Raw genomic sequence first — 24,636 nt, forward strand, 5'->3', positions numbered from 1 at the left:
AAGGACGGAGCCAATTATGTACTTAATGACCAAGCCAAATTTTACAATTCTGACCAGTGTCACTTTGAAGTAATAACTCTGGAACGCTTCAACGGATCCCCCTGATACTGAGACTGTTTTTTCGTGACATATTATACTGCATGATTGTGGTAAAATTTCTTCGATATCACTTGCGTTTATTTGCAAAAAAAGCGGAAATTTGACGAACATTTTGCAATTTTCAAACTTTAAATTTTCATGCCCTTAAATCAGAGAGATATGTCACACAAAATAGTTAATAAATAACATTTCCCACATGTCATCTTTACATCAGCACAATACTGGAACCAAATTTTTTTTTTTGTTCGGAAGCTATAAGGGTTAAAAGATGACCAGTGATTTCCTATTTTTCTAACAAAATTTACAAAACCATTTTTTTTAGGGACCACATCATATTTGAAGTGACTTTGAGGGGCCTTTATGACAGAAAATACCCCAAAGTGACACCATTCTAAAAACTGCACCCCTCAAGGTGCTCAAAGCCACATTCAGGAAGTTTATTAACTCTTCACGTGCTTCACAGGAACTGAAGCAACGTGGAAGGAAAAAGTGAACATTTAACTTTTTTTCAGACAAATTTTACTTCAGGTCCCAAATTTTTTATTTTCTCAAGGGTAACGAGAAAATGGGCCACAAAATTTGTTGTGCAATTTCTCCTGAGTAAGCCGATACCCATATGCGGGGAAAAACCACTGTTTGGGCGCACGGCAGGGTTCGGAAGGGAAGGAGCACCGTTTGACTTTTTGAATGTAAAATTTGCTTGAATAATTAGCGGATGCCATGTTGTGTTTGGAGAGCCCCTGATGTGCCTAAACAGTGGAAACCCCCCACAAGGGACACCATTTTGGAAACTACACCCCTCAAGGATTTTATCAAGGGGTATAGTGAACATTTTGAACCCAGAGGAATGACACAGAATTTGATAACATTAGGTCATCATATTGAATAAGTTGTCATTAGTCTTGAGCGCAAGTGCTCGCTACTTGAGTTCGCATCAGGTGCTCGGGTATGCACCATGTATCGAGGGTGCTCGAGTGACATTCTCGAGTCCCCGCTCCACATGTTTCACAGTTATTAGACACCCAAAAAAAGATATTTTGGAAATGGCAGGCAATCCCCGCATCTTCTTTTTTTTTGACTGTGTAACAACCACGAAACATGCGGGGCGAGGACTCGAGCATCTCACTCGAGCACCCGCGATGCAAACTCAAGTAGCGAGCACTTGCGCTCAACACTAGTCGCCATATCGTCATCATTTTTTTTTCTGTACTTTTGAAAAAATCACAACCCTAGCCCTAATCCTAACCCTAGCCCTGGGCTAAGCGTAACCCTAGCCCTGGGCTAAGCGTAACCCTAGCCCTGGGCTAAGCGTAACCCTAGCCCTGGGCTAAGCGTAACCCTAGCCCTGGGCTAAGCGTAACCCTAGCCCTGGGCTAAGCGTAACCCTAGCCCTGGGCTAACCCTAATCATAACCAAAAATATATTTTTAGTATTTTATAATTTTTATTTACCTAACGGGGGTACAAGAGGGGGTTTGATTAATTTTTTATTTTATTTTGATCACTGTGATATGGTTTATCACAGTGATCAAAATGAACCAATAGGGAAAATTCCCTGTTGTTACAGGGCAGATCTCGGCGGGCGCACTGCGCATGCGCCCGTCATTTTTTTTTTTTTTTGCAGGAAGATGCCGGGGGAGATCGGAGGACGACAGAGGTACCAGGGGGCTCGGGGGGCTTCATTTCTCATGTCAGATGAGAGAGAAATGATTGAAAACCGCGGGCACACTTTTTTTTTTTTTTTTGTGATCGCCGTTATTCGGTGAATAACTTCTGTTCCAAAGCTTTACCCTCCAGTAATAATGGTGCACGTTTTTCTATCAACCAACTGGGCAGATCCCACAGAACTTCTGTAATAGAGGAGAAAAAGCAAACACCATAGAGAAGTTCTGTAGTACACGGCCAGTTGGTTGAAGAGAAAACTTGCAGCGTACACCGAAGAAAAAATAAAAACTTGTGTGGATTCAGTGGAGAAGCCACAACTGGAGGAGGTACTCAGGTTATATTTAAAAAAAATTCAATGTAAGGTCCTCTTTAAAGAACCCCTCCAGCATGTTTAGTGTATAATCTACCTCACCAGCAATATTTTAGGTGTCAAATTATTTCTTCACTGCTCACTTGCATCCATGCATTTTTTGCATTCGCAATACCATCCTCCCCACAGTAGGTATATGAACGGTGACTAAATGGAGCAGATGTCTGCATGCTTGACTCCTTCATTCATTTGGGGCCCTTTACAGCCTCATTTTCAGGATTAGTGAGGGTGCCATCCCCCTATCATATATAGGTAGCGTATAATTATGGAAACCTGGTATAACCCATTTAAGCTCTATCTGGCATGTGCTTTCTCCCTAGGTGTTTGGAAAGAATGCAACATTCACATCAAGTGACCTTCCCTGGGTGCTCTCCAGTTATTCGGAAAGGGAACATTGAACCCATTGAAATCAGTGTGGCACAAAGGGGTTCAAACAAAAAGGTGATTTTGACTGAAAACTAAAATAAAATGATTTAAAAGTATAGGCCATATATGCTATGTATATGTACATATACAGTGCCTTGAAAAAGTATTCATTCCACGCTACACCCACCGACTTAAATGTATTTTATTGGAATTTTATGTGATATACCAACACAAAGTAGCAAGTGTTTGTGAAGTGTAATGGAAATGATACCTGGTTTTCTAAACATTTTAAAAATATAAATCTGAAAATTATGACATGCATTTGTATTCAGCCCCCCTGAGTGAATACTTTGTATGACCACCTCTCCCTGCAATTACTGCTGCAAGTCTTTTGGGGTTTGTCTCTACCAGCTTTGAATATCTAGAGGCTGAAATTTTTGCCCGTTCTTCTTTGCACACTAGCTCTAGCTCAGTGAGATTGGATGGAGGCGTCTGTGAACAGCAATGTTCATGTCTTGCCACAGATTCACAATGGGATTTAGGTCTGGACTGTGACTGGACCATTCACACACATGAATCTGCTTTGCTCTAAACCAGGGGTCTCAAACTCGGCTGGGTATATGGGCCGCACATGGAAAAAATTTGAATTTGGGGGGCCGCATTCTTTGTTCAATGTGACATTTTTAGTGATACCATTTTTTTTGTATACACCTTTTGAACATTTTTGCCGTGTTTATTTTTTTATGGCTTGGGTCGTTATGGATGTGGCGATAATAAACGTGCACTTTTTTGTGTTTACTTTAGTTTACATATAAAACAGCATTTTTAGTGCCCAATATTTTTTCATGCTTTATTTTATTTTTTATTTTTTTTACAATTTTATTTCCCCCAATTGGCCACATACAGTAATATTGTCTTACAATTAGCATCATATAGTAATAATGGAAAATATCTTGTAGTAATGTTCCCCATCCAAGTCCCCATCTTGTACTAATGTGCCCCATCCAGGTCCCCATCCTGTGGCTATGTGCCCCATCCAGGTCCCCATCCTGTGGCAATGTTCCCCATCCAGGTCCCCATCTTGTGGCTCTGGTCCCCATCTTGTGGCTCTGTGCCCCATTCAGGTCCCCATCTTGTGGCTCTGTGCCCCATCCAGGTCCCCATCTTGTGGCTCTGTGCCCCATCCAGGTCCCCATCTTGTGGCTCTGTGCCCCATCCAGGTCCCCATCCTGTGGCAACGTGCCCCATCCTGGCGCCCATCTTGTACTAATGTGCCCCATCCAGGTCCCCATCTTGGGGCTATGTGCCCCATCCAGGTCCCCATCCTGTGGCTATGTGCCCCATCCAGGTCCCCATCTTGTGGCTATGTGCCCCATCCAGGTCCCCATCTTGTGGCTATGTGCCCCATCCAGGTCCCCATCCTGTGGCTATGTGCCCCATCCAGGTCCCCATCTTGTGGCTATGTGCCCCATCCAGGTCCCCATCTTGTGGCTATGTGCCCCATCCAGGTCCCCATCTTGTGGCTATGTGCCCCATCCAGGTCCCCATCCTGTGGCTATGTGCCCCATCCAGGTCCCCATCTTGTGGCTATGTGCCCCATCCAGATCCCCTCTTGTGGCTATGTGCCCCATCCAGGTCCCCATCCTGTGGCTATGTGCCCCATCCAGATCCCCTCTTGTGGCTATGTGCCCCATCCAGGTCCCCATCTTGTGGCTATGTGCCCCATCCAGGTCCCCATCTTGTGGCTATGTGCCCCATCCAGGTCCCCTCTTGTGGCTATGTGCACCATCCTCGCGCCCATCTTGTACTAATGTGCCCCATCCAGGTCCCCATCTTGTGGCTATGTGCCCCATCCAGGTCCCCTCTTGTGGCTATGTGCCCCATCCAGGTCCCCATCCTGTGGCTCTGTGCCCCATCCAGGTCCCCATCTTGGGGCTATGTGCCCCATCCAGGTCCCCATCCTGTGGCTCTGTGCCCCATCCAGGTCCCCATCTTGTGGCTATGTGCCCCATCCAGGTCCCCATCTTGTGGCTATGTGCCCCATCCAGGTCCCCATCTTGTGGCTATGTGCCCCATCCAGGTCCCCATCTTGTGGCTATGTGCCCCATCCAGGTCCACATCTTGAGGCTATGTGCCCCATCCAGGTCCCCATCTTGAGGCTATGTGCCCCATCCAGGTCCCCTCTTGTGGCTATGTGCCCCATTCAGGTCCACATCTTGAGGCTATGTGCCCCATCCAGGTCCCCTCTTGTGGCTATGTGCCCCATCCAGGTCCCCTCTTGTGGCTATGTGCCCCATCCAGGTCCCCTCTTGTGGCTATGTGCCCCCTGTGCTGTTCTTCACACACATAAAATAGAAAAAAAAAGATGATTCTCACCTGTCCTTCCTGCAGATGTGGCCCACAGGCACCACAGAGTCCGACCCCTTGACGATCCCGACCTGGTCCAGGAGGAGCCGCCGACAGCAGCGCTGCATTGCCGCACAGAGACTGTCTCCCAGCACAGCATTTTCAATGTCAGCCGCCGGCCAATCAGAGGCCAGCAGCTGACATCTGTATATGGCAATGACGTCATACTCGCTGCGCCGACACGCAGATATCAGCTGCTGGCCTCTGATTGGCCAGCGGCTGGCATTGGAATGGCATTGGAAATGCAGTGCTGGGAGACGGTCTCTGTGTGGCAATTCAGCGCTGCTGTCGGCGGCTCCTCCTGGACCAGGTCGGGATCGTCAAGGGGTCTGTGCCTGCGGGCCGCATAAAGCAGCCTCAGGGGCCGCATGCGGCCCGCGGGCCGCGTGTTTGAGACCCCTGCTCTAAACTGTTCCATTGTAGCTCTGGCAGTATGTTTAGGGTCGTTGTCCTGCTAGAAGGATGATGATCCTATGTCCCAGTTTCAAGTCTTTTGCAGCCTTTAATAGGTTTCCTTCAGGATTGCCCTGTATTTAGCTCCATCAATGTTGCCATCAACTCTGACCAGCTGCCCAGACCCTGCTGATGAAAAGCCTCCGCACAGCATAATGCTGCCACTACCATGTTTGATGGTGAGGGTGGTGTTTTCAGGGTGATGTGCAGTGTTAGTTTTCCACCTCGCATAGCGTTTTGCATTTAGTCCAAAAAGTTCTACTTTGGTCTCATTTGACCAGAGCACCTTCTTCCACATCCTGTCTTTGTCCCCTACATTGCTTTCTTCTTACCACTCTTCCATAAATGCCAGATTTGTGGAGCATATGACTAGTAGTTGTCCTGTGGACAGATTCTCCTACCCGAGGTTTGGATCTCTGCAGTTCCTCCAGAGTGACCATGGGCCTGTTGGCTGCTTTTCTAATGCTCTCCATGCTTGAGATGTCAGTTTAGGTGGTCGGCCATGCCTTGGTCGGTTTACAGTTGTGCCATACTCCTTCCATTTTTGAATGGTGGACTGAACAGTGCTCCATGAGATATTCAGAGCTTGGTTATTTTTTATACCCTAACCCTGCTTTACTCTGGTGTGTTGCTTGGTTTTCATGATGCTGTTTGATCCCTAATGTTTTTTTAAAAAAATCTTCTGAGGCCTTCACAGAACATCTGTAGTTATACTGAGAATACCTTACACACAAGTGGTCTCAATTTACTATTTATGTGACTTCTGGAGACTCTTATTATTTAATGGCCTTTGGCTCAATCTCAAGTCATGGCGACTTGATGGATGAATGCTCTGTATGAAGATCTATTTTGTGCTAGCCTAGATAGGTCCACCAGGCTCTTCTCCGCCATTATCTTGATACTATCAGGCCATCGGTTGCTGGTCTTTCTCTTTGCTTTGTTCTATTCTTCTGACCATGATGTCCTTCTCCAGTGATTGCTCTTCTCTTCGTATGATGTGTTCAAAGTAGACAAGTCATAGCTTGGTGATCCTTACTTACAGTGACATGTCTGGCTTGATTTGTAACAAAATTGATTTGTTTGTTCTAAATACAAATGCATGTCACAATTTTAAGATTTATATTTTTTAAAATTAGAAAACCATGTGTTATTTCCTTTATACTTGCTACTTTGTTTTGGTATATCACATAAAATTAGATTAGATATTCCATAATTTATTTATCTATGTACTATAGCACTACACAACTTGACTGCTAAAATTCCATACTGCTGTTAGTACTACAGCATTACTGCCTAATAAAGGGGTATTCAAGTCTTATGTCTCCCGTTTCTCCCTATCTGAAAGATTGGAATCCCACTTTAAAGCATATTTTTGAGCAAAAATAGATGACTTTTGGTCTTATCATTTTTTTTTCCATTGGTACAATTATCTTTGTTTTAGCACATTGTAATACAGACATCATATTTAACTGTTTTGATGCAGGTATCAATTATCAAGAATCTAGAATTGTACGGTTTAGACCCCTCATCGTTTGCCAGCCAGCTACAGCAAAGGGTCCAGGCCAGTGCCACCTGCACTCCACTTCCAGGAGCAAAAGATAGAGTCCAGGTGCAGATTCAGGGCAACCAGTTGTCACACATTGGAAAGTTGCTGCTTGGTGAGTAATACGTCTGCACCGTAACTGGATGGACTAGCAGAATTTAATACCCAAAATGGAAAGTTATTTTTGCTTAAGCCATCAGTACACATTATAGTCTAACTAAAATTGCAAATGGAAGATGTTGTTTGGACTATTCATGAGAAAGTCATGCTTTAATCTTTACGGAAATGAGAGTGCAAGTGCACAAAGGGCGGGTGATTCTGGGCATATGCCCAATCCTCCATTCTTATCTCTCTGCCAGCACTGCTACATCACTGTTATCAGCATTACTGGACTGACGTAAGTCAAGCCAGCAGGGGTGGATCAATGCACTAGATGGAAATTGGTCCACCCTCGATGCCCTTGCAGCCTCATTTACATAGAAATTCCATTGTTGAGAATATCCACTTTGAATTGCTACTTCATTAAGGTATGTTCGAACTTTTCTTTTACTACCCTTGTCAGCAAAGAAGTTTGGTAACGCTTTAAAGTGAATCTATCACCATGTTTTTGCTATGTAGGGGCTGAGACCCTAATTCCAGCCACGTATCACTTACTAGTCTGCATGCTATCATTTTTATACAATCACTGTTTTCTCTGCTGCAGATCTAGCCCTGCTCAGAATACTGAGCTGTGTATAACCCAGCCCACACCACTGATTGTATGCTTTCTGTGTACACTTTGCAGAGGCATAAAGCTGCTAACCAGTGGTGGGGGAGGGTTACACAGAGCTGTTGACTAGGAGGCACAGGACACCTAGTCCTGTAGTGATAAAAGACTGAGTTTATTTTAAGTGCAACACACAGCCCAGTAAGTGACACATCACTGGAATCAGGCTCTCTCAGCCACTGCTGCTCTTAGATTACATAGCAAAAACCTGCTGACATATTCCCTTTAAGTACCAAACTTCCACTTGATTGGATGTATGACATATATAGACCTCTTTCTACTAGACTCTCTCAAGGTTTATAAATATGCCTAGACAGTACAGTGATTGGTATGTAACATCACTCTCAAAGCTAAGTCCTACCAATGGAATATTGTAGAGTACAAGGATATGCTTGAAATGTTCCCTTTGTTATGCTGAGCATGCACTTAAAATAAATGGTGTTTCTATTTCCTTTTCAGAACATTTTAAGATTCCTCGGAAGTATGTCCATGGGTTAGAGCTGTCAGCTAAATCCGGCAAGAAGAAATGAAATCAAGACATTTTTGCTTTGGATGAATCTGTGGATGAGGGCTACATAGGAAAAAAATGTCATATTATTAAAGTGCCCAGTAGATAAACAGCCACAAGTAAGCACAGGGCCGCAGCTCGTATTAGGAAACATTAGGAATATTCTACTGTTTGCAGTGACTGAAACCATCTTGGACCTGCAGAATAGTGGGCAATAAGACCTCTCCAACAAGGGACTTCTGAGAAGTACGCTGGATCATACTAGTACTTTCTTACAAACTATTTCACTGACTTGGTAACTATAGTTAGTACTATACATCTTCAGGTATATACCGCCACTTCTGATCCCTCGTCCAATCTATTCTACTTAGTAGGACCCATGCATGATCTTTTCTAGATTTCGGAACTCAAAATTGGTGCATAAAGCAAAGTATCTGAACAGCTTTTTATGTAACATAGGATATAAAATAACATTTGCCTTCAGAGTAAATATATATATTATCTGATTATATTCTTCTTTTTGACGGCAAATGAGCTTGAATTTGTTTTACTTGTTTACTGAGCTTGAGAAGGGGGTTTGCTACCAAAACCTGACGCTTGTAAAGCAGTTCCTCAAACAAGATGTCTGATATAAGAGATAAATAGTCTGTGTACTGTGCAGTTTATCATTAGCCAATTTTATTCTCCATTCTCTTGGATCAGCTATGCATGCTGCTGCAGCACTGCCTTTTTCGCTGCCTCTGGTCTTTATTGACAGGTTGCTGTGCTGACATCACAACTACAGCATGTGACCGCTGCAGCCAGTCACTGGGCTCAGCTCTCTCGTGCCAAGTGCTTTGTCAACACTGCTGAACTTAGTGATTGGCTGCAGCGGTCACATATCCGTTATCAACACAGATTGGGAGCAGCGATGGATAAGCATAGCTGAATTTGTTACTTTTAATCTCAGTAAGCCATATCTGTAAAAAAAAAAAAAAAAAGGGTAAACTCTAGTGTACTACTTAGAATTATCAAGTCATTTATTTTTTTTTTCACAAAGGTTTTTTGATGTCTCTGGGAATACTCAGTATAAAAAGGTACATATATTAATGTAATAGGAAAATAGACCCACAAATTGTCACCAAATTTACCCTAAACTCCACTTGTCATTTCAGAATAAAAGGAATAAATTGGCGAACATATTGAAAGACACCATTTTTCGACACGTCCTTTTGGCACATAAAGAATTAGTAGTAAAATTGTTAGGGGTATTTCCCCTTTTACCCTATGTGAAAAATATATTTGTATACAGATGGTACCGAAATGAATCCCTGCCCACAAATCAGTGTATGAAAAATGCCATACGACTGGTCAATAAAGGAAAATATTCTTCTGTCTTTACCAGCAGAGACAATTCACTATTCTGCGCTCTAGGGAAACTTTCTTCTTAATGACAATATGTCATTCCAGTGGATCCCATACAATATCACATCAGCCAGCAGTGTTTGCTTAAAACAATTTTAATATACTTATATGTAGATTACATTACACTGGTAATCTCTATACTCTTTATATACTTTCAGACTAATTCCCTCCCCAAAAAAAAATTAAAACCAGCAGCAGCAAAGAACACAATGTTCAAACAGTAGTAAGGACGTTATCACTTGGCACCGGACTCCGATGGGGGCAGCAGACACACAGCCGCGGGAAGCAAGGCACTACCAGCAATGTCACAGTCACTGGAGCCTAAGCCCACATCTAGGTAACACATTGCTGAAGATCAGCACCATTCTAGCATATTGAACAATGTACTGTTTAGTCCAAGGCTCCTTATTTAAACAGGATTATTTATGAAGATTTATTAAATTAGGTTGAGAGACTGGCGGATTTCTTCTTTGGTTCCCAAACCACCTTTTGGGATTTTGGCGCTGTTACTCTTATCTGCTGAGCAGTCAACATGCAGTGGAGCTTTCCATTGTGCATGATATATAGATATTAGTTTAGAAAAATGCGTACATTTCGAGTAATATATAAATGTCACCCTCTTTGTAAACCTCCCTGTGCCGATATGAGTCTTGGCTTCCAATAATATGGTAGCTACGATGTGCTGATTATCATTGACCATTGACTAAATGGAGTTGAGAGTTTATCATCTTTATGGCAAGAATATGGAGCTTATTCCTGAAATTAAAGGATTATTCACCCCCCAAAAAAGTTATCCCCTATCTGACCTCCAGAACTCCCAGTTATCCTGCGATCAGGGCTGTGCATCCCCATCCGGAATGGAGCGGAGGTGCACAGTGGAGGCCTGTCCGTACGTGAATGATCTTACTTCCAGCTGTTACACAGTGTGAAGTCCCCCATACACTTTAGATGGCTGCCTATCCAATGTTCAGCTCACAGCTATCTCCGCTAACTCTTCCATACACAGGAGCGCCAAGCTCGTTAGTTCTCTATGAGAAAGCTGCTGCCAGACATCTCAGGTGGCGGCTTATCTCTTAGAGAAAGAAAGGATTGGTAGTCCAAAATCCGACAGTCCAGAACTTTATGTCCCCCAAGTTTATCTTCTGGGGACCCCCATACACATTAGTCTGTCGCCCAAACCTGCAGGTTTGCTGACGTTAGCCTTTACAGAACCTTTGTTGCACACCGTAGCATAGAACTCCACAGGGATAGCTTCTAAACATTTATCATCAATGGATCTACCTATGACTGTTAATTTAAAGGGGTTTTCCCACAAACGAAAGTTCATTTTAATCAATAGATCTTGGAATAATAATAATTTCCACAATTGAATGTGTTTAAATCAAATGTTCCTGTGCTGAGATAATCTTATATATGTTCCCCTGCTGTGTACTGTGTAATGTCTGTCTGACCGTACAGGAACATGGTCTGATCATACCACAGCTCCTGGACAGGGGAGGAAGCAAAAGAGTATACAGACATTACAGCAGGTGATTGCAGCTGATTCTTTCTGTGAGATAAAACCTTTCCCTGCCTGTTTTTAAACAATGTTGTACTTTAAAGAAAGAAAGAATCAGCTGTGATCCCCCTGCTGTAATATCTGTATACTCTTTTGCTTCCTCCCCTGCCCAGGAGCTGTGGTATGATCAGACCATGTCCCTGTACGGTCAGACACAGCCATTACACAGTACACAGAAGGGGAACATTTATAAGATTATCTCAGCACAGGAACATTTTATTTAAACACATCCAATTGTGGAACTTATTATTATTCCAAGATCTATTGATTAAAATGAACTTTTGTTCGTGGGAAAACCCCTTTAAGTCATTCACTTGTTATGTTCAGTGACCTGCTACTTTTTCATAGTAGATGAGCTGTGCTGTTCTAACCTCATCTCCCTTCCCCCAAGCTTGTTTCCAAAGTCTTGCCTCTTTCTTTCTTATGGCAGATCCACAGTGCAATTCTCCCTTTCTCTCTGCCAATTTTGTTTTGCTCAGTGGAAAAGCTGGGTTCCCGCTGTGCTCATTCTGAAACAGCAACTGTAACCCAGCTTTTCCACTGCTTTGCATTGCATTAGTACAATGCAATGCATTGTTGGAAGTAAGGGAAAGAATATCAACAGCGCATATTGCCGGCAGCTCCGCAACCACTGTACACGTCCCCTAAACTGCATAGAAAGGAAAGAAGCATTTACAGCAGATAGACTAAGGCTATGTTCACACTAGGCGTTTTTACAGTGTTTTTTTCTGCAGCAAAACCTGATCTCTTGGCAGGAAAGAAGCTGGCTCAAAATCACAAGTTTTGGTGCATTTTTGGTGCGTTTTTCAGGATTCCAAAGTTCTGCTTTGCTTGCACCACAGAAGCATGAACACAGGTCACCAATGCAAGACATGTGAAACCATATTAACCAGAATTTCAAATGTAACAGTGGGGGAGTGAATTGTTCATGAATAGTTTTTCTAAGATACAGTGCAGTGCATTGAGTTTGTAGGACACCATTTATTTTCACACTATGGCCTGTTATTGAGTTGCTCAGAGATTGTCCAATTTCACACCTCATGGGCCACAGGTATTGTTCAATCTCACACCTAGCTCAGCCAATGTTTACATTGTACACATCACTAATTTAATTAAACTCTCCTTATACAAACTACCATCTCAGTGACCAAGACAAGATGGTAAAATCACAAAAATAAATGAGCTTCACATACCGCTCTACTTGCTTTTTTTCACAAAAATGCGGCAAAACCTGATACAGTTATATGAAAAAGTTTGGGCACCCCTATTAATCTTAAGCTTAATGTTTTATAAAAATTGGTGTGTTTGCAACAGCTATTTCAGTTTGATATATGTAATAACTGTTGGACACAGTAATGTTTCTGCCTTGAAATGAGGTTTATTGTACTAACAGAAAATGTGCAATCTGCATTCAAACAAAATTTGACAGGTGCATAAGTATGGGCACCTCACCAGAAAAGTGACATTAATATTTAGTAGATCCTCCTTTTGCAAAAATAACAGCCTCTAGTCGCTTCCTGTAGCTTTTAATGATTTCCTGGATCCTGGATGAAGGTATTTTTGACCATTCCTCTTTACAAAACAATTCCAGTTCAGTTAAGTTTGATGGTCGCCGAGCATGGACAGCCCTCTTCAAATGATCCCACAGATGTTCAATGATATTCAGGTCTGGGGACTGGGATGGCCATTCCAGAACATTGTAATTGTTCCTCTGCATGAATGCCTGAGTAGATTTGGAGCGGTGTTTTGGATCATTGTCTTGCTGAAAGATCCATCCCCTGCGTAACTTCAACTTTATCACTGATTCTTGAACATTATTGTCAAGAATCTGCTGATACTGAGTGGAATCCATGCGTCCCTCAACTTTAACAAGATTCCCGGTGCCGGCATTGGCCACACAGCCCCAAAGCATGATGGAACCTCCACCAAATTTTACTGTGGGTAGCAAGTGTTTTTCTTGGAATGCTGTGTTTTTTTGCCGCCATGCATAACGCCTTTTTGTATGACCAAACAACTCCATCTTGGTTTCATCAGTCCACAGGACCTTCTTCCAAAAAGAAATTGGCTTCTCCAAATGTGCTTTTGCATACCTCAGCCGACTCTGTTTGTGGCGTGCTTGCAGAAACGGCTTCTTTCGCATCACTCTCCCATACAGCTTCTCCTTGTGCAAAGTGCGTTGTATAGTTGACCGATGCACAGCGACACCATCTGCAGCAAGTTGATGCTGCAGCTCTCTGGAGGTGGTCTGAGGATTGTCCTTGACTGATCTCACCATTCTTCTTCTCTGCCTTTCTGATGTTTTTCTTGGCCTGCCACTTCTGGCCTTAACAAGAACTGTCCCTGTGTTCTTCCATTTCCTTACTATGTTCCTCACAGTGGAAACTGACAGGTTAAATCTCTGAGACAGCTTTTTGTATCCTTCCCCTGATCAACTATGTTGAATAATCTTTGTTTTCAGATCATTTGACAGTTGTTTTGAGGAGCCCATGATGCCACTCTTCAGAGGAGTTTCAAACAGGAGAACAACTTGCAAGTGGCCACTTTAAGTAGCTTTTCTCTTGATTGCATACACCTGGCTATGAAGTTCAAAGCTCAATGAGGTTACAAAACCAAAAAAAGTGCTTTAGTAAGTCAGTAAAAAGTAGGTAGGAGTATTTAAAACAAGAAAATGATAAGGGTGCCCATACTTATGCACCTGTCAAATTTTGTTTGAATGCAGATTGCACATTTTCTGTTAGTACAATAAACCTCATTTCAAGGCAGAAACATTACTGTGTCCAACAGTTATTACATATATCAAACTGAAATAGCTGTTGCAACAACACCAATTTTTATAAAACATTAAGCTTAAGATTAATAGGGGTGCCCAAACTTTTTCATATGACTGTAGCTATGTTCACACTAGGCGTTTTTTCACCACCGCCGAAAGAAGTGACATGCTCTATTGTGCACAAAATACTGATGACACAAAAACCAAGCTGTGTGCATGAGATTTCTGAAATGTCATAGACTTTGCTGGTACTGTAAAATACAGCTGAAAATTTGCATAAAAAAATGCTGAAAAATGCAATGTGTGAACATAGCCTAACTGGGGGAGGCATAAGAAGAACTGTGAGCATCAATAGTGAAAGAGTAGCTCAGATATTATGTTACATGACAGGTACACTTTACATCTTAAGGAAATGGCAAGAATATATTCTATAATATTAATTTATTATTAATTATATATATTAATAATATATAATTATTGATGTTCTAGAAGTAATTTTCATAACTTACAGCAGTAGTAATGATTCAATATCTATGGCCAAAAATATTTTTAAAAATAAAAAAAAATGTATAGCACTGAGCTAGATCACCAGCTGTATATAGTAAAACTAGTCTTGATGACTCAAAACTCTTTTACAGGACAACATAGTCACCGGCTGGATTTGCAGGAATGTACCTGATAGTCCAACGCTTGTTCCCATTAAGTGGGGGGGTCACCATTTTTTTGTGTAATGCTCTGATGTGTTAGTAGATCAGTGCCTAAAGAATATCATTATTGGAGAGCTGCAGAATAGGTCCTATGACCCTCTCATTGGGAAGTTGGTTAGTTTATGACTATGTACGATATATATGTACGCAAGTTGCCAGATTTCCTGGAGTTTTAGTGTCCTTAAGTCATCTTTTTCTGGATGCAGCATCATGTAGCCCAAGCTGCACGATACAGCTTCAGAAATGGACACAGGGCCCCTATATCCTGTATCGTGGCTCCCTATATCCACTAACTATATTAAGTGACACAGGAAGTCTTCCATACTGAAATATGGGGTATACTAAAGGATTTGGAAATGTGTGTTACCTATTAAGTAATTCCATCTGTATCAAAATTTCGGCCCCGATTCATCATTGCTGTTTTTCCACTTTTCTAGAGTAATTTGCTCTTTTTTTAGTGGCTTTAGTATTTGCGCCGTATTCTTTATATGTTTCACTTTTTAAGTAGTCTTTATTAAAGAAGCACTCCTCCTCCCATCAAAATTGTTATCCTCTTAATATTTTGCAGTCATCATGTTATACAGCACTGTGTACTTACAATTGCTCGTTTTGCCTTTCTACCCAATTAATTCTTCGGTTTTCCATTAGGTCTATAACATCACGTGATTAAAAACGGACTAGCAGAATCCTTCTAAGCTCTATGTAGAAACAGGAGGTCAATTTTCCCTGTATGAATAATAATCACTGCAAATGTCAGTGAATTGTGCAGGGACAAGAGACTTCCTGTTTCTACATAGAGCAGAGAAAACTGAACAATTAGCTGGGTAGAAAGGCAAAACGAGCAATTGTAAGTACAAAGTTCCATATAATAGGATGATTGCAATATATTAAGAAGGTAAAAACTTTGGTGGGAGGAAGAGTGCTTCTTTAAGTTTTTCCTTGACCTCTTTGCTTATCTAGATATTTCAGACAGATTCTCTCCTGAAACCAATGAATATCATAGTACACTAGGCAATCCACTGAGCCTGTTCTTATAACAAAGAGGTTAAACTTCCCTTAAAGGAATTGTCCAGCTTGATAAAATGTTTCAGTGTGTAAAGGGAAAAAAAAATTAAATGTACTAATATACTTGAATAGGAAGGCTGCTAGATACAGTAATAGCGCAGATACTGGTAGCTCCACTGCAGGCTTTGACCCCAATTCATCAAAGCTTTCTTGGAGGACTTCTGGTTTAAAAGCTTTGAAAAGTCTCAAAATTTAGTCCCTGAATGGCGCGAGATTTCTTCAGTAGAGAGTTTCCTCCCCTTCCAGCGTTGGTGACATGTATGAAGGGGGCTGGCTGGCGTATTTTAGGAGCTGGCTTAGCTGCTGAAATGAGCTAGACAGTCATCTCATTTCATATTCATCACTAGTCACAAGCCACAATATGAAAGCTTCCTTTCTGTACCAACTAAGCTGATCATGAAGGTGCCTGGACCCAGGAGTAGCTCTGATAACTTGAGATCGGGGAACATACTGTAGTTACATAGTCATATAGGTTGAAAAAAGACCTAGGTCCTTCAAGTTCAACCTTTCGCCACCAGTTCTACATCCTCTATCACTAGATTATCTATAACCCACAATGCCATTTGTTGCGAGACGACAAACATCCAGCACTTATTTGAATGCTGATATATTGTCTGCCATCACTATCTCTTGCGGTAGGGTGTTCCACTCTGACTGTAAAGAACCCTTTCCTATCTAGCTGCCGGAATCACCTTTGCTCCACACATAATGAGCGCTCCCTGGTCCGTTGTGAGATCTTTGGAACGAGTAAGTCATGTGCTAGTTCTTTATATATTAATACATCAATTAAATATTTTTCCCCTTTATACACATTATAACAACTACCCCAAAGCGGCGGTTTTGTCTTTGTGTGTGTCTACTCTGCTGGCTATCCGGTGGAAGTAGATAAACTTATATCTTTCTTTCAATCTAAGCAACTCTTAGTATATTATAATATTGCTAACAGGTATAGACCCCTGTAATATTTACTTTCCCATGTCAATTTACGCTATAAATTAGTAAATATTGTAATATTAACTTCTGCTAATGCTTTGTTTTACTCCCTGCATCGATGAGGATATGGACGCCTTCGTGGTCATAAATCAGTTTAGAGGAGCTCAGGAGAAATAAGAGTTACAAATCCAGCCATAAAATGAGCTCGCTGACAGATTCACTGTTAACTCATACTATAACCAGTGATGTTCTTTGATAAATGGATGGCTGTAGAAGCTAAATGCTTCAATATATGGAATGAAACCTAATTAAAAAAAAATTATTTCTTGCCAAAGATTGCATACATATAAGTAAAACAAAATAGGTTGCCATATCCTATAAACATTCTTTTAATCCACACCGGACAGAAAATATTGCAAAGTTTAGTGGCTGTTTTTTCTTGGTGGAATGAATTCTACAAATATATCTTCCTTTTTGTTATTCTTGTTCTGTTTTAGAAAAGCTTGAAGGAAGGCTAATGCAAGTTAGTTTTCCCTGAATTCGGTGACATTTCCTTGTGCAGTAGTTTCGAAAGAACGAAGTAATGATTTATGTAAAAATCAAAGTCACTTTCTAAATGAAAACTATTTGCAATCTGTAAGGCTTGTTTTCTCCGGCTAAATATCTTGTAATGACGGCAGAATGTTACCATATTCTAAGTTTGTAAACAGAGTATCCAGTTATATTGAGTTTCACATTTAGATTAAAATACCTGAACTTCTCTTGAACCTCATGAATTTTGTCATACAGCATCTTAAAGGGGCTATCCAGCACTAAATTATTTTTTTTATTGTTCTAGCTATTCAGCTGCTCCACGTCAACAAAGCAGCTCCTTTTCTTCCGGGCCTGCTCTGTGCAAGGGGCGTGACTGCTGACATCATGCTGATTGAATGCTGGCTCCCTGCAGTTTTGCAGCAGGGAGTCAGCTGCCAATCAGCAGAACATCAAGAGTCCCGCCCCGTTAACAGAGCAGAAGAGAAGCTGTGGATGTGATGTCCGCAGTGACAACTCTGTGCTGCCAGAGATCTGCTCTGGACAGAACAGGCAGGTAGTTAGTAACTACCTACCTGTTAGATCTTAGACCCACAGTAAAAAAAATAATATAGTCCTCTTTCAACAGGCTTTTGCTAACCCATCTGAGAGCAGCATTATGAAAACCCTGATTCCAGTGATGGCACTTACTGAGCTGCTTGCTGCAGTTTTGATAAAATCACTGTTTTATCTGTTGCAGATTTACCATCTCTCTGAATACACAGCTCTATATAACCCCCTCACACCACTGAATGGCAGCTTTCTGTGTACACTGTGCATAGGCAGAAAGCTGCCAATCAGTGGTGGGGGTGGAGTTATACAGAGATCATGAATATGAAGGACTACATGGCCGCAGGTTTACTAGTCCTACAATGATCTGCTGATTAAAAGAGTGATTTTTATCTAAAGTACAGCAAGCAGCCCACTAAGTGATACATCGCTGGGATCAGGGTCTCTGTCTCATTATACTGCTCTCAGATTATCATTAAACAACACTCATCAGGACTAAATATTACCTGCCGAGTATAAGAGGTGACACACATATTATAAAATATATATTTTATTACCAATTTTTAAAAAAAGAAACATATAAGATAGGAAAGGATGCTAAAAAATGCACTGGGGCTCAACCATATATGTTGTCTATGCAAATCGCAACAGACAATAAATTTGTAGCCTAGAAATATCAAGATCTTATTAAAATTATTGGAATCAACCTCTAGAATAAAAAATTGCTAAAGTGCCACTGTGCTTCCAAAATTAGTATTAATATAAATAAATATATGCATATATAGTGCAAAGAGAGAAAAACTAATACACCACAATATATTGTAAATCTAGTTAGAGTAACCCAAACATAAGGTAGTAATATTTTTCTAAAGTGCACAGTGCAAGGAGATATCCAATACATTTATACCAAAGTATAAAGATAAGCTGGCTCCACAATGCAGCCCCGATGCGCACGTTTCGCCCTGCTTGCTTCTTCCGGGGGCGTGTGACACGCAAGCAGGGCGAAACGTGCGCGTCGGGGCTGCATTGTGGAGCCAGCTTATCTTTATACTTTGGTATAAATGTATTGGATATCTCCTTGCACTGTGCACTTTAGAAAAATATTACTACCTTATGTTTGGGTTACTCTAACTAGATTTACAATACATTGTGGTGTATTAGTTTTTCTCTCTTTGCACTATATATGCATATATTTATTTATATTAATACTAATTTTGGAAGCACAGTGGCACTTTAGCAATTTTTTATTCTAGAGGTTGATTCCAATAATTTTAATAAGATCTTGATATTTCTAGGCTACAAATTTATTGTCTGTTGCGATTTGCATAGACAACATATATGGTTGAGCCCCAGAGCATTTTTAGCATCCTTTCCTATCTTATATGTTTCTTTTTTAAAAATTGGTAATAAAATATATATTTTATAATTAATATGTGTGTCACCTCTTATACTCGGCAGGTAATATTTAGTCCTGATGAGCGTTGTTTAATGATGTTATAGTAAATGGTATTATAATTAGGACGTATTGTGATAGAATGCTCTCAGATTATGTGGTAAATACCTGGTGACAGATTAAACCTGTTTTGAAGCATATACCCCAATGCTACAACCCCCCCCCCACACACACACAGGGGTTTCCTAAATGATGACATCCTTTTCAGCAATCAGAATGGCGAAAAGCAGAGTTTACTACTCACTTTCTAATGAATAACTTCACCTTGTGCAATAAATAAATAAATATTACAATTATTTAATAGGAGAAGAAGGCATGGCCTGCAGCTAAAAAGCTTTGTCAGACCATGACATTTCATAAAAGGTAAATATGGCTCTTCATCTTGTTCACCTGACACGCCAAGCTCCTGATGCCTTGTTGCAAGGTGGATCTCAGGGAAATCTTGACTTTCTTGTAAGTATAAAATACATTGTAAAGGCTATGACCCTGAGATTTTGGAGTCTTTGTTTTTTGGTTCATAAAACTTGGGTCAAAAAGTGCAAATTACTCCTGCCTTGACGTGTCCATGGAAGGCACAACTAGAAATATTTTAGCCTGGAATAATCATTCTTCTATGTCTCCTGCCTTGGAAGTAGGCTTCAGCACAACCATCAAATGTTTTCCTTTTCTGCATATGATCTGTGGATGTACTACTTCCAAGAGGAAAAAAAATCCTTATTCTCCCTATTGGAGATTTGAAGTTATAAAGGTTTCATGGTGGCATCTGTGAGAGCCTCCTGCAAATGCTGACGAAAGGTGGCATATTTCTTCTGCACCTGCTGGACCTTCTCCTTTTCTTCTTTGTCCAAAATCAGCAAGAAGTTTTGGAGCTCTGGAACTGTGAAGGCTTCCCACTGCGGAAAGATAGCAGAAAATTGTAGGTATGTTGTAGGTTCATGTTTTGGCCTTTTCCTTTATTAGCTTAAATTTGGCTTACCTGTGTTACCAGAACTCATTTTTCTACTCATATGATTCTACTTGGGGGGTCGATTCATTAAGGTGTTTATACCAGAATTGTAGCGTAAAACACCTTCATAAGTCGCAATGTTCTTGCTAAATTTAGAAGTTGCGCAAAAATATTGAAACATTTGGCATTTATACACCAGTCTTGGCCAGCTACACCAGTATGGGTGGCACTTGGACATGGTGTGGCTACACCTGTTCTTCAGATTCATGAAAAGTTAAACCACTTTAGAGGTGTAACTTACTCCAGAATATTCCATTACTCGACTGGAGTACATTTCTGGCGGCAGCGCATGCCGGGTAAGAGATGTGCCTAATCCATTAAAGGGCACCTAATCCATTAAAGGGCGTGTGTCGCCTAATGAATTAGGTACATCATTCTTCAGAGAGCTCCTTCATTAATAGTGGCATCATCGTTGGTGACAAATTTAATTTCTTAATTATTTGGTGCGGTTAAAGTGGATCTGTCACCAGAACCGCATACAATATTGAATAGATCTTAGACTTACTTTGAAATTTCATGTTGGAATAGTGATATATTTTGGATATTAAACTGAGCTCTTGCTGGATTCAAAAAGCTCATTTTAATACCAGTGGTAAACGTTTGAAAAAGGGATTATACGGCCATTCTTATTTGGATTTTCAAAGTACATATCAGGGGTAAGATCTATTCAATTGTGTATGCAGTTTGTATTGTGAGACCTGGTGACGGATCAGCTATAAAGGGAACCTGTCAGCAGATTTTTGCCTATGAAGCTGACAGCAGGCTGCTGCAGGTAATTAAATACTAAACGTCATCATGGACATTTCTAAAAGCTATCCATTTGGTCGTCTTTCATCAGTTAATTGCGACTTGTATGATCAGTTACCTTGAGTCATTGGTATGTTGCATCAACATGACAGTCATTGAGATCTATGGGGTAACGTTTCTTCTTGTGGAAAGTGAAAAGCTAGGCTGGCATGTCAGAGTGAGGAGACTTATAGGCCATGCAATGCTACTCTGGGAAATTAGATATGCAAATTGGCTCTTCAGAGAGGAAGAGGACTAGCACTCTACTGCCACCTATTGGAAGTAGCAATCCTAAAAGTCAATATCGACCCTTTAACACCTTTACAACCCAAGGTGTTTTGCACATTAATGACCAGGCTAATTTTTACAATTCTGACCACTGTCACTTTATGAGGTAATTACTCTGGAACGCTTCAACGGATTCCCCTGATTCTGAGATTGTTTTTTTGTGACATATTGTACTTCATGATAGTGGTAAAATTTCTTCGATATCACTTGTGTTTATTTGTGAAAAAAAATGGAAATTTGGCGAAAATTTAGCAATTTTCAAAATTTCAATTTTTATGCCCTTAAATCAGACACATCTTCTCATTTAAAGATTTTTCTGTATTTTCATGACTTTGAAAATTGTACATTCACACTGAAGGCATCAAAACTATGAATTAACACATGTGGAATTATATACTTAACAAAAAAGTGTGAAACAACTGAAAATATGTCTTATATTCTAGGTTCTTCAAAGTAGCCACCTTTTGCTTTGATGACTGCTTTGTACACTCTTGGCATTCTCTTGATGAGCTTCAAGAGGTAGCCACCGGAAATGGTCTTCCAACAATCTTGAAGGAGTTCCCAGAGATGCTTAGCACTTGTTGGCCCTTTTGCCTTCACTCTGCGGTCCAGCTCACCCCAAACCATCTCGATTGGGTTCAGGTCTGGTGACTGTGGAGGCCAGGTCATCTGGCGTAGCACCCCATCACTCTCCTTGTTGGTCAAATAGCCCTTACACAGCCTGGAGGTGTGTTTGGGGTCATTGTCCTGTTGAAAAATAAATGATGGTTCAACTAAACGCAAACCAGATGAAATAGCATGCCGCTGCAAGATGCTGTGGTAGCCATGCTGGTTCAGTATGCCTTCAATTTTGAATAAATCCCCAACAGTGTCACCAGCAAAGCAGCCCCACACCATCACACCTCCTCCTCCATGCTTCACGGTGGGAACCAGGCATGTAGAGTCCATCCGTTCACCTTTTCTGCATCGCACAAAGACACGGTGGTTGGAACCAAAGATCTCAAATTTGGACTCATCAGACCAAAGCACAGATTTCCACTGGTCTAATGTCCATTCCTTGTGTTCTTTAGCCCAAACAAGTCTCTTCTGCTTGTTGCCTGTCCTTAGCAGTGGTTTCCTAGCAGCTATTTTACCATGAAGGCCTGCTGCACAAAGTCTCCTCTTAACAGTTGTTGAAGAGATGTGTCTGCTGCTAGAACTCTGTGTGGCATTGACCTGGTCTCTAATCTGAGCTGCTGTTAACCTGCGATTTCTGAGGCTGGTGACTCGGATAAACTTATCCTCAGAAGCAGAGGTGACTCTTGGTCTTCCTTTCCTGGGGCGGTCCCCATGTGAGCCAGTTTCTTTGTAGAGCTTGATGGTTTTTGCAACTGCACTTGGGGACACATTCAAAGTTTGCCCAATTTTTCGGACTGACTGACCTTCATTTCTTAAAGTAATGATGGCCACTCGTTTTTATTTACTTAGCTGCTTTTTTCTTGCCATAATACAAATTCTAACAGTCTATTCAGTAGGACTATCAGCTGTGTATCCACCAGACTTCTGCACAACACAACTGATGGTCCCAATCCCATTAATAAGGCAAGAAATCCCACTTATTAAACCTGACAGGGCACACCTGTGAAGTGAAAACCATTTACGGTGACTACCTCTTGAAGCTCATCAAGAGAATGCCAAGAGTGTGCAAAGCAGTAATCAAAGCAAAAGGTGGCTACTTTGAAGAACCTAGAATATAAGACATATTTTCAGTTGTTTCACACTTTTTTGTTAAGTATATAATTCAACATGTGTTAATTCATAGTTTTGATGCCTTCAGTGTGAATGTACAATTTTCAAAGTCATGAAAATACAGAAAAATCTTTAAATGAGAAGGTGTGTCCAAACTTTTGGTCTGTACTGTATGTCACACAAAATAGTTAATAAATAACATTTCCCACATGTCTACTTTACATCAGCAAAATTTTGGAACTAACATTTTTTTTTTTTTATTAGGGAGCTATAAGGGTTAAAAGTTGACCAGCGATTTCTCATTTTTCCAACAAAATTAACAAAACCATTTTTTTAGGGATCACATCACATTTGAAGTCACTTTGAGGGGTCTTTATGACAAAATATAAAAAAGTGACATAATTTAAAAAAACTGCACCCCTTAAGGTGCTCAAAACCACATTCAAGAAGTTAATTAACCCTTCAGTTGCTTCACAGGAATTTTTGGAATGTGGAAGAAAACATTTAACTTTTTTCACAAAAAATGTTACTTTAGACCCAGTTTTTTTTTATTTTCGCAGGGGTAACAGGAAAAAAAATAGACCCCAAAATTTGTTGTGCAATTTCCCCTGGGCACGCAAATACCCCATATGTGGGGAAAAACCACTGTTTGGGCGCACACCAGGGCTTAGAAGGGAAGGAGCGCCATTTGACTTTTTGATTGTAAAATTTGCTTGAATGATTAGCGGACACCATGTTGCATTTGAAGAGTCCCTGATGTGCCTAAACAGTGGAAACCCCCCACAAGTGACACCATTTTGGAAACTAGACCCCTCAGGGAACTTATCTAGATGTGTGGTGAGCTCCCTGAACCTCCAAGTCCTTTGCAGAAGTTTATAACATGGAGCCGTGAAAATAAAAAAATCAAACTTTTTCCACAAAAATGATGTTTTAGCCCCAATTTTTTTATTTTTACAAGGGTAAGAGGAGAAAATGGACCCCAAAAACTTTTATGCAATTTCTCCTGAGTACGCCAATACCCCATATGTGGGGAAAATACAGTGTTTTGGCGCATGGCAGAGTTCAGAAGGGAAGGAGCACTGTGTGACTTTTTGAACGCAAAATTGGCTGGAATCGAGAGCGGACGCCATGTCACGTTTGGAGAGTCCCTGATGTGCCTAAACAGTGGAAACCCCCCCACAAGTGACCTCATTTTGGAAACTACACCCCTCAAGGATTTTATCAAGGGGTATAGTGAACATTTGAAACATTAGATCATCATATTGAATAAGTTGTCATTAGTCTTGAGCGCAAGTGCTCGCTACTTGAGTTTGCATCGGGTACTCAGGTATGCACCATGTATCATGGGTGCTCGAGTGACATGCTCGAGTCCCCGACCGCATATTTTGCGGTTATTAGACACCCAAAAAAACATGCAGGGATCGCTCATGCATGGAGACTCGAGCACCCGCGATACTCAATGCATACCCGAGCGCCCGATGCAAACTCAAGTAGCGAGCACTTGCGCTGAACACTAGTTGCCATATCGTCATCTCTTTTTCTTTTTTTTTTACTTTTGAAAAAAATGCCAACCCTAACCCTAGCACAACCCTAACTCGAGAGTTTATTTTTTACACCGTTCCTCGTGCGATATAAGTGATTAGACGACTTTATTCTTCGGGTCGGTGCGATTACAGCGATACC

General features: G+C 41.1%; 2 protein-coding genes across 7 annotated transcripts in view; one reads left to right on the top strand and one right to left on the bottom strand.

The window, feature by feature from the left end:
- Positions 1-9,767, top strand: part of EIF2D (eukaryotic translation initiation factor 2D) — a 44,987-nt gene extending 35,220 nt beyond the window's left edge. For all 3 annotated transcript variants that reach the window (XM_073666940.1, XM_073666938.1, XM_073666939.1), the window contains exons 13-15: positions 2,454-2,574; positions 6,842-7,016; positions 8,127-9,767. In XM_073666940.1, the coding sequence (XP_073523041.1) occupies positions 2,454-2,574; positions 6,842-7,016; positions 8,127-8,197 (367 nt within the window). In that variant the 3' untranslated portion in view covers positions 8,198-9,767. The remainder of the gene's footprint in view (positions 1-2,453; positions 2,575-6,841; positions 7,017-8,126) is intronic.
- Positions 9,768-19,134: 9,367 nt separating this feature from the next.
- Positions 19,135-24,636, bottom strand: part of RASSF5 (Ras association domain family member 5) — a 269,843-nt gene continuing 264,341 nt past the window's right edge. For all 4 annotated transcript variants that reach the window (XM_073670687.1, XM_073670686.1, XM_073670689.1 and 1 more), the window contains one exon: positions 19,135-20,038. In XM_073670687.1, the coding sequence (XP_073526788.1) occupies positions 19,886-20,038 (153 nt within the window). In that variant the 3' untranslated portion in view covers positions 19,135-19,885. The remainder of the gene's footprint in view (positions 20,039-24,636) is intronic.

This window comes from Phyllobates terribilis, unplaced genomic scaffold, assembly GCF_046119375.1.
Source record: "Phyllobates terribilis strain yellow unplaced genomic scaffold, ASM4611937v1 Scaffold_2__4_contigs__length_985480577, whole genome shotgun sequence".
Taxonomy (NCBI): domain Eukaryota; kingdom Metazoa; phylum Chordata; class Amphibia; order Anura; family Dendrobatidae; genus Phyllobates; species Phyllobates terribilis.